This window comes from Furipterus horrens, unplaced genomic scaffold (assembly GCF_987537825.1).
Source record: "Furipterus horrens unplaced genomic scaffold, mFurHor1.1.pri manual_scaffold_7, whole genome shotgun sequence".
Classification (NCBI taxonomy): domain Eukaryota; kingdom Metazoa; phylum Chordata; class Mammalia; order Chiroptera; family Furipteridae; genus Furipterus; species Furipterus horrens.
In genome coordinates, this window is record NW_028327177.1 from 99,660,389 (window position 1) to 99,675,000 (window position 14,612).

General features: G+C 41.3%; 1 protein-coding gene across 1 annotated transcript; it reads right to left on the bottom strand.

Moving 5' to 3' along the window:
- Positions 1 to 3,085: 3,085 nt before the first annotated feature.
- On the bottom strand, positions 3,086 to 3,528 carry LOC150004888 (NADH dehydrogenase [ubiquinone] 1 beta subcomplex subunit 4-like). Its single transcript, XM_090282954.1, has one exon. The coding sequence runs from the start codon at positions 3,521 to 3,523 to the stop codon at positions 3,134 to 3,136; it is 390 nt and encodes a 129-aa protein (XP_090139080.1). The 5' UTR covers positions 3,524 to 3,528; the 3' UTR covers positions 3,086 to 3,133.
- Between the last annotated feature and the right edge of the window lie 11,084 nt (positions 3,529 to 14,612).

Below are 14,612 nucleotides of genomic sequence, written 5' to 3' on the forward strand. Positions count from 1 at the left end.
CAACCAGGGACCCATCTTACAACCCAAGCATGTGCCCCTACCAGGAATCAAACCAGCTGGTGCGACTCAGTGGGTTGGCATTGTACCACAGACTGAAGGGTTGCCAGTGTGAGCTAACTTTTGTCTTAGAGTATCAGTGCTACAACAGTGATCTCTACATTCTGCTGTTGTACTTGGAAAGCAGCCATAAAAAATACATAAATGAATGGATGTTGCTATGTTTCAATAAAACTTGACCAAAACAGGGAGCATCTGACTTTGGTGTATGTGCCATAGTTTACCAACTCCTGATAGTGAGCCCTCCTCCGATTTTTAGATGAGGAAATGATACAATGTTCCAGTCATGCCTTCAAAAGGAAAATTTTTATTTTATTCACACAGGCACTAACTTTTCATTTTACCTTTTGTCTAGACCTCTCTGTGACATAGTGGGCCTCTATTTAGTGTTTTCCCCTCACTTCAACCATTAGGTAACTATGGTAGAATGTAGTAATCAGTCACCTGACCAGAAAGTGCGCTTCCAGCTAAAGCAAAAAATACTAAGTACTACCGTATACATACTTGATAAATATAGATCTGTGTGTACAGATTTAAAATGCCATATTTGCATTGAAAATTAAAATTATTAGTATGTTTACACCTATTTTGTTAACTGGACATCATTAGAACATTGAGATTACTAAGACCCATGGAATTATTACCTCTTCACCTGTGAAAGCACTGTCATTTGAATTGTCTTAATCACTCTAGCCAGGGCCACACAGTTGCTACAGGGCAAGAGAGTATCCTATTCCGTAAAATCTCTTTTGAACTTGAAATTAAAGTTTGCCATAATGAATTGTTTTTTGTTTTATTTCCTGGAAAATAGAAACAGATCACAGACTCATAGGATTCTAAGGCAGAAGGAAATTTAGAAATTACTTGGTCAATCTCCCTAATTTTAGAATTGGAAAGACAAAGGTACCACCATGTTAACATCTACCCAAAGTTTTTGAGATAATTAGTACTAGAAGCAGGCCAGAAATCTATCCCACAAGATTCCCTTATCCTTTTGCTTATTTAGTTCTTTCTGAAGTCAAAACACTGAGTAACAGTACTGTAGTGACGTCCTAGTGGCTGGCTCTGTTGTTCTGTTTTGTACCTGTGGTTTCTCAAATTGGCTTTATTAAAGAGACCAATAAACAGTTGAAACATTACAAAAAATATAAATGCTTTATGCCATATTTTGCAGACATAAATAGTACTTATTTCAATACTTTAAAAATTGCAATAAAGTGTACTGCCTGTTCTTCACTTGAGATTTCTGCTATAAATCTTTCAATGAAAGAAAAATGGCTTAACAAGTATTTTATATGTTTTAAAGTAAACGTATACACACAATCATAAATGCACATATTAATAACCTTTACGGACTTCTGGAATAAATTACTGAGGTTGTGTTTTATTTATGTTTTGGATAGTATATAAGTGTTCTATCTTATTTTGTTTTATTTCTTTTCAACATAAGTTATAAAACACATACCATTGAAACCTTTGGATTGTATAAATTTAATCGATACCAACATGCTTTGAGCCAGAAAGTTCATGCAGGGAACCAGCATGTGCCCTTTAAGGAAAAGTGCTATTCAGAGACCCAAGAACAGCACTACAATTTACAAAGATAATGCTGAACATAATCTTAGGTAGGAGTGAAAAAATCACTTAATGTGTGTGGCAGTGAGAAGTATTGGCCCTCAAGTGGAAGCCAAGTCTCTACAATCAAAGCCAAGTTGAACATTGAGAGTGAGATGAGAGTCTCCAACTCAGGTTCTATGAGGATCATTTCTACTTAAGTGGAATATAAGCAGAATGGCTTCATGGAAATTTTACTGGAATTGGCTTTGAGACAAGGTTCCTCTGCTTATTTTTGGAAACAGGCTCAGAAAAATGAAAGAACTCCAGCCTTCCTGGAAGAGAAAAAAAGCTTATGTTGCCTTTTAAAGACCAGGTCAAAGAGATAAGAACAGGAAGAATAAAAGAACAAGAGCTGAGTGACAAAAATCATATTGTTAGATGACAGTAGTAGGATGGAGGCAATGTGAAACATGGGGACGGAGGAAAGTGCTAGATATTAAAGAAATTAAAGCAAGCCTAAAATATTCTGTCAATGATGAAAGCACACACAATTACTATTTGCCTTTTATAGGGAGTTTATCTGTATTTTCTACATTTTCTACAACACAAATGACTGTTTCCACAATATAAAAAAATATGCCATAGACAAAAGGACAAATATATGCTGTGGAATGTAAGAATTTTAATTAAAATTGAAATCTCACAGCATGAGAGGTTCTTGCAGTGATTACACATTTTAAACCAAAAATTAGAATGTGTAATTTAAAATACATATACAAAATTTGTCTCTAAATTTTCAGACATTTTATTTGAAAGAACTTCAGATGTTATAAAAATTAAACTTGATTTAGTTCTATATTCAGAGAATTGCATGTGTTCTGGTACATTCAGTACAAATGGTAGCTATATAAGCTCTGTCTTCATTTATCACACTGATTTCAATGAACATAAAGTTTATGGTACAATAAGACTGAAGATATTTAGTAGACCTTAAGAAGTCTTATATTAGGATGATAATATTCAGAAAACTAAAGAAAGTTTAGGACCTTCCTGAAATGATAATACAATGCACATTTGGAAGTGTTGCTAAGAGACTCATTAAAATTTTTAAAAATTTTAATATTATTGCTTCTTAAAAGATATTGATTTTTAAAACTTGTATTTCTTTTATTTTTATGTTTTTCATTTTCATTGAGATAAAATTGATATACATCACTGTGTAAGTTTCAGGTGTACAGTATAATGTCTTGACATATATATTATGAAATAATTGCTACTCTAAGTTTAGTTAGCCTCTAGTATCTCATATGGATATAATAAAAAGAGAAAGCAAAAAAATTGTTATCTTGTGATGAGAATGCTTAGTATTTACTCTTAACAACTTTCACATAAATCATACAGCAGTGTTAACTATAGAAATCATGCTGCATATTACCTGTCTAGTACTCATTTATCTTTTTTTTTATGATTAATAGAAGATTTATTTTAACATTAATACATATAGTCATCATTGCCAGATTTAACTTGAGATATTAAATCGTCGATCCCATTTTCCTTCCTTGATAAGTTTTTCCTTCTTGTCTCTGTCAGTTTTAAAAACGTAGTACCAGAAGATGAGGGGCCCAACTCCAACCACAGCTCCTAAGAGTGACGTCTTGGGAGTGGGTCTGAAATTGGGATAGATATTTGCTGATCTTGCATAGGTCCAACGAATCAAAGCAGGATCTTCGATGGGTCCGTGGCGGCTGGGGTCGTTGTATTTAAGCAGGTACTCCCTTTTAAGTCGGGCTCTAATGGCCAACCGCTCGGCTTGCGCCTTCCGAGTTTCCGGAGATATGTCGTATTCAGCTGGGTCGAGGGTAGGGGGCAAGGTCGCCAGACGCGAAGGCTTGTACTCAGGGATCGACATCTTGGGAACCTCTCATTTATCTTGTAACTAGAAGTTTGTGCCTTTTGACTCCCTTTCTCTAATTCTTCCTCAACCCTTACCTCTACATAACAACAAATCTGATCCATTTTTCTATGCTTTGCTTTTGTTTTTGTTTTTATTTTCTACACATAAGTGAGATCATACAGTATTTATCTTTGTCTGACTTATTTCACTTACTGTAATACCTTCTAGGTCTATCCACATTGTTGTAAATGGCAAGATTTCATTTCCCTTTAATGTTGAATAATACTTCATTTTATATATAATACATATTAATCTACATTATACACAATGTAAATTAATTAAAAAGCTGTGATTCATATGCCTCATATATATATATCTATATTTACATATGTATACACACACACACACACCGTCGTCGGCAGCCGTCCGTCTGGAGAGACGATGGCGTAGCTTCCCGAGAGTCTATCTGCACCGCCGAGAATGGCTGTGCAGTCCGATTCGGGAGTGACAATCCCTGCCGCACTTGGTACAGGTGAAGGCAGATGGCTGTTGTTGCTGCTGCTGACGCTGCTTCCGCCTCGATCTTTTCTGGACCGCCTCCTCGTTGCGCGCAGCCTCCGCGCGTGACGTACCTTGCCTGACCGCGAGCCTCCAGGCTAGGCGGTCGTCTGCTTGAACTTCCCATGTGTTGAGATTGATGGAGCATTGTGTCATGTCCTTTTTGCAGATGTCTTTGAACCGCAGTTTTGGGCGCCCTGTCATCCTCTTGCCTTCTGCTAGCTCGCCGTAGAGGAGGTCTTTGGGGATACGGCCTGCATCCATTCTTTTGACATGGCCAAGCCACCTGAGGCGTCTCTCGCTAAGAACTGCATGCAAACTGCTCATATTGGCTCGCTTCAGCACCTCGGTGTTGGGGACCTTATCCTGCCAGGCGACATGCAGGACGCGTCGCAGGCACCTCATGTGGAAGCTGTTGAGTTTCCTTTCGTGCCTTGCGTAGGTGGTCCACGTCTCGCTGCCATAGAGGAGAGTGCTGAGTACGCAGGCTTGGTAGATGCGCAGTCTGGTTTTCTCAGTGAGGCTGGAATTGTTCCACGCTCGCCGGTTCAGTCTGGCCATAACTGTGGCTGCCCTGGCGATTCTCCGGTTGACCTCCAAGTCGACTGACAGAGAGCTCGAGATGGTGGACCCGAGGTAAGTGAAGTCGTTGACAACCTCCAGGGTGTATCCGTCGATGGTGATGCATGGGGGAGTCCCCGTGCCTTGAGCCATAACATTCGTCTTCGTCAGGCTGATGGCTAGTCCGAACTCCTTGCATGCATGGGAAAGGCAAGTGACTAGCTGCTGGAGTCCCTCTTCAGAGTGTGATGTCAAAGCTGCGTCGTCGGCGAAGAGCATCTCACGGATGAGCACCTCTTTGACTTTGGTCTTGGCTCGTAGACGGGCCAGGTTGTAGAGCTTGCCATCGGATCTGGTGTGAATGAAGACACCCTCGCTGCAGTCCTTAAAGGCGTATTGGAGGAGCATGGAGAAGAAGATTCCGAACAGCGTAGGCGCGAGGACGCAGCCCTGCTTTACTCCGCTGCTGACTGGGAAGGCCTCAGAGGTTGCGCCGTTGTAGGACACCGTGCTGTGCATGTTGTCGTGAAAGGACATGACCACAGCAAGCAGATGTGGTGGACAGCCAATCTTCCGTAGCAAGCTGAAGAGTCCGCTTCGACTGACCAGATCAAACGCCTTCGTGAGGTCAATAAAGGCGAGGTAGAGTGGTTTATGCTGCTCGTGACACTTCTCCTGCAGCTGGCGTAGGGAGAAGATCATGTCCACTGTTGAGCGGCCAGCTCTGAAGCCACACTGGGACTCTGGGTAGACGCGGGAAGCAAGGGTCTGCAGGCGGGCAAGAGCGACCCGGGCGAATACTTTGCCGACGACGCTGAGGAGAGAGATGCCCCGGTAGTTGTTGCAGTCGCTGCGGTCTCCTTTGTTCTTGTACATGGTGATAATGTTGGCGTCTCTCATATCCTGGGGGATGTAACCCTCCTTCCAGCAGCGACAGAGTAGATGGTGGAGCGGCTGTAGCAGGACTGGTTTCCCGCTCTTTAGGATTTCTGGAGGGATTCCGTCGCTTCCTGGTGCTTTCCCGCAAGCGAGGCGGTCGATGGCTTTGCCGAGCTCTGCCGCAGTAGGTGGGGTGTCTAGCTCCTCCATGACTGGTAGGCCTGGGATGGCGTTAAGAGCAGTGTCTGTTACGGTGTTCTTCGTTGCGTACAGCTCGAGGTAGTGCTTGGTCCACCGCCGCATTTGCTGTTCCTGGTCAGTGATGACCTCACCTGTCTTGGACTTAAGGGGGGCGATCTTGGAGGGGATTGGGCCTGTTGCCTTCTTGATACCCTCATACATTCCTCGTGCGTTGCCTATATCGGCGGCTTCCTGAATGCTTCTGCACAGGTTTAGCCAATAGGTGTTGGCACAGTGGCGGGCGGTCTTCTGGACTTTGTTCCTGGCAGCCCGTAGAGCTTGAAGTGTACTGGGAGTGGGCGTGACCTTGTAAGCCAGTAGGGCCTTCCTCTTAGCCTCGATCACGGGTTCCATTTCTTCCCAGTGAGCCTCGTACCAGTCAGCGTTCTTCCGCTCTTTCTTCCCGTAAGCAATAATGGCGGAGTTGTATATGGCGTCGCGGAGACGTGGCCAATTGGATTCGATAATGTCATCTGCCGCCACTCCCTCGCCGAGTGCATCTTCCATCTTGTTGATGAATTGCTGGGTCTTAACTGGGTTGCTGGCACAACTGGTGTTGATGCGTGGGCGACCCTTCATCTTGGAGTGGTGCAACCTCTTCGGCATTATGCGCACCTTGCTTACCACGAGGGCATGGTCCGTGTCGCAGTCTGCACTGTGGTAGCTGCGGGTGAGGAGGGTGCTGCCAATATCCGTTCTTCTGGTGATGACGAGGTCAAGCTGGTGCCAATGACGGGAGCGGGGGTGCCTCCATGACACCTGGTGGATCTCTTTGCACTTGAAGAATGTGTTTGTCACGCACAGGCCATGGTGACACAAAAGCTCAAGCAGTCGCTGACCATTCTCATTGATCTTTCCTCTCCCAAAGTTTCCAAGGCAGGTGGGCCAGGCCATGTGGTCGGCTCCTACTCTTGCGTTGAAGTCTCCAAGGAGATAGAGAGCGTTACTTCTGGGAATCTTGGATAACGCTTCGTCCAGTGCATGGTAGAACTGTTCTTTCTCTTCGGTGGTGGCGCAGAGGGTTGGGGCATACGCGCTAAGAATGCTGACTGGGCCGAAAGTTGTTGACAATCGGAGGGTAAGTAATCTCTCTGTGCCTCCTGTGGGTGGCTCTATGGAGTTAACAAGCGTGTTCTTCACAGCGAACCCAACACCGTGCTGTCTTGGTTGGTCCGGAGACTTCCCTTGCCAGTAGAAGGTGTAGTTGGTTTCTCTGATAGTTCCGTTGTCGGCCAACCGGGTCTCCTGTAGAGCCGCAATGTCGATGTTTAGTCGTGCCAGTTCCCTATCGATGACAGCGGTTTTCCTGGCACCCTTGATCCACGGAAGGTCTGCAGTAAGTCCAGGGCACATGGTCCTGATGTTCCAGCTAGCGAGGCGAAGAGCCGGGGGCTTCTTTCTTGTTGTTTGCTTGGAATTAACTGGTGCGGGTGTTTTGTGGCCCACTTTTCGAGAGGTGCCTCTCTGATCCCCACGCACCCAGTGGGGCAGGCGAGCCATGGCGAGACGGTAGCTGTCCAGTGAGGTGCGATGACCTCTCCCACCGTCAGAGGAGACCCCTGGCGCTCGTTTCCTTCGCCAATCGGATGAGCTTATAACCGGTATCTGTCTCCTCCCGTGTTGAGTCGACATCTTGCGATGACGCTGGAGTGTCCTCTCAAGTGAAACTGAAGCTACAGAGCCTGGGCAGGGTGATATGGAGGGTCTGCTGTTGCCCATGCAGCAGACACCCCCTCTCTTCGCAGCTGAAGGGTCCAAGGGAAAGACAAAGTCAATACAGCTTGGCTTCAGGTGCGCCGCAGGAGTTGCCGGTGTTGACTACAATGTCAAACCGCCTTAGGGACTCCGGCTCCGGATTTTCTGTCGGGGTTTACTCCCCTAGCCTTTCCCCTGAAGAGGTATGCCGCAAGGCAGCGGAGGTTTTTTGGGGTCAGAGTTTTCCTTCTCTGATTTTAGAGATGTCCTTCCTCTTTCCTCCTTTACAGTCTTGAGGGCAGCATTTACAGGCTAAAATAGAAAACTGGCAGTGTAACCTTCTAAGCAGATACTACCAATACCCTGCTTGGGTATACTCACCCAACAATAAACATCTCTTAAATGTCCTCCAAGTGCCATGCCTCGAATTAGTAAATGGCAGTGCAATGGCAGCCAAACATTTGGATCAGTTTCACTAAGTAAACCACCAACACAAGTAGGTTTTTAAAACAATAGAATAGTGTCTCATTTTATTAAAAATAATAACTATTTTTAAGCAACTTACCAGCAACACTGAATAAAAACCTGGCTGTGTTTCCCACTGTTTCAACTGCTCCTCAGCTGGCTTTAACACAGCAGTATCCTGACTGGTGGCCTGAGTTAAGACTTGAAGAACAACAGTGCTGGCACTATTGAGATCCATGGAAACCAATTGGCTCAGTCCGAATAGCCCAGCTCTCCAGCTTCCACTGTCCAACACGAAGTGGCGTCGGTTGGTCCCGCGCCCCACGCTTGCATGTCCACGCGCTGCCGCCCACTGATGCCGAAAGCGGCTTCTAGGAACGCGCCATGTTCTGAGTCGCAGCTCTAAATGATGCGGACGCTAGAATATCGCATCACAAACATCCACAGCAATAAAAAAGATCAAAATACTGATACACAAAACAACACAAATGAATCTCAAAAAGCATTACGCTAAGTGAAAGAAGCAAAGCATAAACTTCTTTTCCAAATAAACTAATCAGAAGTACCCCAACAGTCTCAGAGAAAACGGAGAAGATAAATTTTTGCCATAATATTTATCATCCTTGTCTCTCTGTTCTTATCCTACCAAGAACAATAATACCCTCCAAAAGCATCCTTACACTCCTTGCCATTTCATACCTACTTCAAACAATAAACAAATAAGCCAAGGAGAACCACCATGGAAATATACGCTCACTAGATCCACTGACTGAAAATGAACCTAGTTTAGCCTTAATTAAAAAACTTAGCTATGTTTAAGTTGCAACTCAATCAGTACGTCTTTTGGGAGTCTTCTTGGATAGAATTGGTCATAGTTGAGATCCATTCTTGTCAGTTTCTTAAAATTCCTGTTTATTTCTTTATGCTTTGCTATGCCAAATTTTTTCCTCCTTTCAAGCATGAGAGTCTCAATATTCTATTTTATTTTTCACTGAACCAAAATACTGAATTCAGTATCCTTCATCACTGAACCCCCTATACCTACAATGATGAAAAATAGAAAATAAATCCTCATAAATATTTTTGAAATAATATTCAATATATAATAAAATAATAAATTATAAAAGAGTTTGTTTAGAAACTTTAATCCATTGGCAGGGTACAGGTGGCTCAAAGGGGAGAGTGGAGATAGAAAAATGTTAATTTTAAGTCATCTATGTTTTTTACATCCTAGAAGCCATTATTAAAATTTTCATGAAGTTCAGTGCATAATCCAATTGCAAGGCAACCCACAAAGCAAGCTGATTAACATGTTCTGTGATCTCTGGAAATTGTAAATCTATTATAGAAAAAACTGACAAGAACACAGGTAAACAAATAAATATAGAAAATAATGATATAAATTTGGGTTGTTCAAAAGCACTGGGTAAAGTATATAACAGAGGCTTATAGGTAGTGAAAAGGAGTTTAAGGGGTGGCAGTTGAAGAAGGAAAGGAGGAAATAGAAATTGGATTTCTACACAAAACTCAAAAGCCTAATTCAACCCAAACTGCTGATTCATTTAAGCAAAGTAAAATGATACAAAGCCTTTCCATTGAACGAAACCTCAGACAAAGTGATTGATAAATTATTTCTTAAACATTTACTACTGATGTTGAAAAAAAAAAATCAAAAGGAAGCAAAGGCTTTCTAAATCCACTCTTCTCTCCCTTGAGAATCTCAGTGTTATTCAAGTAAGAACAGTTTCTATGTCAGTCTCTGAGGTTCATTTGAAAATTGGAATGTCTCTTTAATTCACAGATAGCAAAGTGAAAGACAGGGATGATCTGTAAGTTTATAAAACTAACTGAAAAGCCTGAATGGGAGAAATTGTCCAAAATGAAACTACTGGGAGATCCAAAGGCATAAAGTTGCAAGGGGATCTGGCAGTGAAAGGGAGTCACATTATGTTTTCCACACCATCCTTTCCTCCAAGGTGAGGTGATTTTTTATATGAATACATATTCATTTGTTCAACATACATTTGTTGATAATCTATTAGTCATGAATTACCTTGCTAGCACTAGAGATTTGGAGATTAAAAAAAAACTTAAACTCCTGCTTCTGATTCTGCTAATGGCAATATACTTTATGTTAGATTATTTACACTGCAGATAACAATTATAATAAACTCTGGATAAAATATAAAATAAGACTCTTTGAAGTGATTCAAGAGCAAACAAAAGGAGGCAGAAATTGGAGGATTTTCAATCTTGGAAAGAAGTGAAATCCACTGGGAAAGATCCACCTGTATATAGTTTTCCCCCTAAAAGAAGCCCCAGTGCTCACTGCAAAAAATAGCTTATTATTAAGCAAAAATATAGTGTTGATTTACTTGGGGTATCAGAGCACAGAGTTTGAGCTGTCACAATGGCTGAACATTAAGGAAGAAAGCCTGAAAAGAAAGAAATACAGTTGAGAGGAGCCCAAAATCACTCAAAATCTTCATTGCCTCTTGAACTGTTAATGTGTGAGAAATACTAAAAACTCTCAATGGGAAACAACAGATGGAGGTATAGTTTCCTTTTTCCACACATATCTGTCCAATTTTTCCAGTACTGTTTATTGAATAAACTATCTTTAGCCCATAGTATGTGTTTATATTCTGTCAAATATTAATTGACTATAAAGACACGGGTTGATTTCTGGGCTATCTATTCTGTTCCATTGACCTGTGTGTCTGTTTTTATGCCAGTATCATGTTGTTTGGATTACTATGGCTTTCTAGTATAGTTTGTAATTAAGTAGTGTGATTCCTCCAAATTTTTTCTTCTCCCTTAGGATTGCTCTTGCTATGTGAGGCTTTTTGTGAATGTATATTAAATTTTGAAATATCTGTTCTAGTTCTGTGAAATACATCATTGATATCTTGACAGAAATTGCATTGAGTCTATAGGTAGCTCTGGGTATTAATTTTAATAATATTAATTCTTCCCATCCATGAACACAGTATGTGCTTCCACTTATTTGTATCTTCTTCTATTTCTTTCTTCAGTGTAATAATTTTCTGAGTACAGGTCTTTTATATCCTTGGTTAGATTTATTCCAAGGTATTTTATTCTTTTTGAAGCAATTGTGAATGGGATTGTTTTCTTAATTTCCCTTTCTGATAGTTCATTATTGGCATATAAAAATGCAACTGATTTCTGGAAATTAATCTTGTATCCTGCTTACTCCACACACAAGAAGCAGCTTCTTTATTCATTCATTATATTCATCATTCAGTGTACATTTATATTTACATGATTGTAAAACATGGGGTCACATAATAATAATAATTATTATTATTAAAAATAATTGTTTTTGTTTTTTCAATTACCGTTGCCTCATTTTTCCCCCATTGCTCCCCCCCACCCAGCCCACCCCTTCTCCCAAAATCTTATCCCTCCCCATTGTCCATGTCCATGAGTCATTTATACACATTCCTTGACTAAACCCTTCCCTTACTTATCCCCCTTCTCTCCCTCCCCCCTCCCCCCATTGACTGCTATTCTGCTCCTTGTCCTATTAAGTTCGTTTGTTTATGTTGTTCTTTAGATTCCTGTAATAGGTGATATCATATAGTATTTTTCGTTCTTTGCCTGGCTTATTTCACTAAGCATAATTCTCTAGTTCCATCCATTTTGTTGCAAATGGCAGGAGTTCCTTCTTTCTCTCTGCTGCATAGTATTCCATTGTGTAAATATACCACAGTTTTTTAATCCACTCATCTACAGATGGGCACTTAGGCTGTTTCCAGCTCTTAGCTATTGTAAACAGTGCTGCTATGAACATAGGGGTGCATAAGTTCTTTTGAATTAGGGGTTTAGGATTTTTCAGGTATAATCCTAGCAGTGGCCCTGGCTGGTTTGGCTCAGTGGATTGAGCGTCGGCCTGCGAGCTAAGTGTCGCTGGTTCGATCTTCCAGTCAGGGCACATCAGAGAAGGAAAACTCTGACTCCAAAAAACCTCCGCTGCCTTGCGGCATACCTCTTCAGGGGAAAGGCTAAGGGAGTAAACCCCGACAGAAAATCCGGAGCCGGAGTCCCTAAGGCGGTTTGACGTTGTAGTCAACACCGGCAACTCCTGCGGCGCACCTGAAGCCAAGCTGTATTGACTCCGTCTTTCCCTTGGACTCTTCAGCTGCGAAGAGAGGGGGGTCTGCTGCATGGGCAACAGCAGACCCTCCATATCACCCTGCCCAGGCTCTGTAGCTTCAGCTTCACTGGAGAGGACACTCCAGCATCATCACAAGATGTCGATTCAACACGGGAGGAGACAGATACCGTGTCACTCCCGAGTTGGACTGCACAGCCATTCTCGGCGGTGCAGATAGACTCTTAAGAAGCTACACCATCGTCTCTCGAGACGGACGGCTGCCGACGACGACGGAATCCTAGCAGTGGAATCGCTGGTTCAAAAGGCAGTTCCATTTTTAGTTTTTTGAGGTAATTCCATACTATTTTCCAAAGTGGCTGCACCAGTCTGCATTCCCACCAGCAGTGCAGTAGGTTTCCCGTTTCTCCACATCCTCACCAGCACTTGTTGTTTGTTGATTTGTTGATGATGGCCATTCTGACTGGTGTAAAGTGGTATCTCATTGTGGTTTTTATTTGCTCTCTGATGGCTAGTGTTTTGGAGCATTTTTTCATGTGTCTATGGACCTTCTGTATGTCCTCTTCAGAGAAGTGTTTGTTCAGTTTCTTTGTCCAATTTTTTTAATTGGGTTGTCTGTGTTTTTGATGTTGAGTCATATAGCTCTTTATATATTTTGGAGACCAGTGCCCTGTCTGAAATATCATTGGCAGATATGTTTTCCCATATGGTTGGTTTCCTTTTCATCTTGCTGATGTTTACTTTTGCTGAGCAGAAACTCTTTAGTTTGATGTAGTCCCATTTGTTTATTTTTTCCTTTATTTCTCTTGTCTTAGGAGATGTATCCATGAAGATATTTTTTACATGGGATATCTGAAATTTCCCTGCCTATGTTTTCCTCTAAGACTTTTATGGTGTCACGGCTTACATTTAAGTCTTTGATCCATCTTGAGTTTATTCTCATGTGTGGTGTAAGTTGGTGGTCTAGTTTCATTTTTTTGCACGTCCCTGTCCAATTCTCCCAGCACCATTTGTTAAAGAGGCTCTTCTCACTCCATTTTATGTTCCTTCCTCCTTTATCAAACATTAGTTGACCATAGAGGCCTGGGTTTATTTCTGGGCTTTCTATTCTGTTCCACTGGTCTATATGTCTGTTCTTATGCCAGTACCAGACTGTTTTAATCATAGTGGCTTTGTAGTATTGTTTGATGTCTGGTATTGTGATTCCTCCTGCTGTGTTCTTCTGTCTCAAGATTGCTTTTGCTATTTGGGGTCTCTTTTGGTTCCATATGAATTTTTGTAGTATTTGCTCTAGGTCTGTGAAATATGTCATTGGTATTTTAATAGGGATTGCATTGAATCTGCAAATTGCTTTGGGTAGTATGGCCATTTTGATGATGTTGATTCTTCTCATCCAAGAACATGGTATTTGCTTCCATTTATTTGTATCTTCCTTAATTTCTTTCTTCAATGTTGCATAATTTTCAGTGTACAGGTCTTTTATCTCTTTGGTTAAGTTTACTCCTAGGTACTTTATTTTTCTTGTTGCTATAGTAAATGGTATTTTCTTTTTTGTCTCTGTCTCTGATATTTTATTGTTGGTGTACAGAAATGCCTTAGATTTCTGTATATTTTTTGTACCCCATTTTGTCAAATTCACTTACTATATCCAGTAGTCTTTTAGTGGAGTTTATAGGTTTTTCTATGTATACTATCATGTCATCTGCATATAATAATAGTTTTATTTCTTCTTTCCCAATTTGGATGCCTTTTATTTCTTCTTCTTGTCTGATTGCTGTGGCTAGGACTTCCAACACTATGTTAAATAGGAGTGGAGAGAGTGGACAGCCTTGTCTTGTTCCTTATTTCAGGGGGAATGCTTTCATTTTTTGTCCATTGAGCACGATGTTGGCTTCAGGTTTCTCATATATAGCCTTAAATATGTTAAGGTATGCTCCTTCTATTCCCATTTTGCTGAGTGTTTTCAACATAAATGGGTGTTGTACTTTATCAAATGCTTTTTCTGCATCTATTGATATGATCGTGTTATTTTTGTCTTTCATTTTGTTTAGGTGATGTATTATATTTATTGATTTGCAAATATTAAACCATCCTTGCATCCCTGGGATGCATCCCACTTGATTATGGTGTATGATATTTTTGATGTATTGCTGGATCCTGTTTGCCAATATTTTGTTGAGGATTTTAGCATCTATGTTTATCAATGATATTGGCCTGTAGTCTTCTTTCTTTGTTGTGTCTTGACCTGGTTTTGGAATTAGGGTAATACTGGCTTCATTGAAAGGGTTTGGGAGTTTTCTCTCTTCTTGATTTTTTTGGAATAGTTTGAGGAGGGTAGGAGTTAGTTTTTCCCTAAATGTTTTGTAAAATTCGCCCGTGAAGCCATCCGGTCTCAGGCTTTTGTGTGCTGGGAGATTTTTGATTACTGTTTCAATTTCCTTCTTTGTTATTGGTCTGTTGAGACTTTCTACTTCTTCTTGACTTAGTTTTGGAAGGTTATATGTTTCTAGAAATTTGTCCATTTCTTCTAGGTTGTCAAATTTCTTGCCATACAGTTGTCTGTAGTAATTT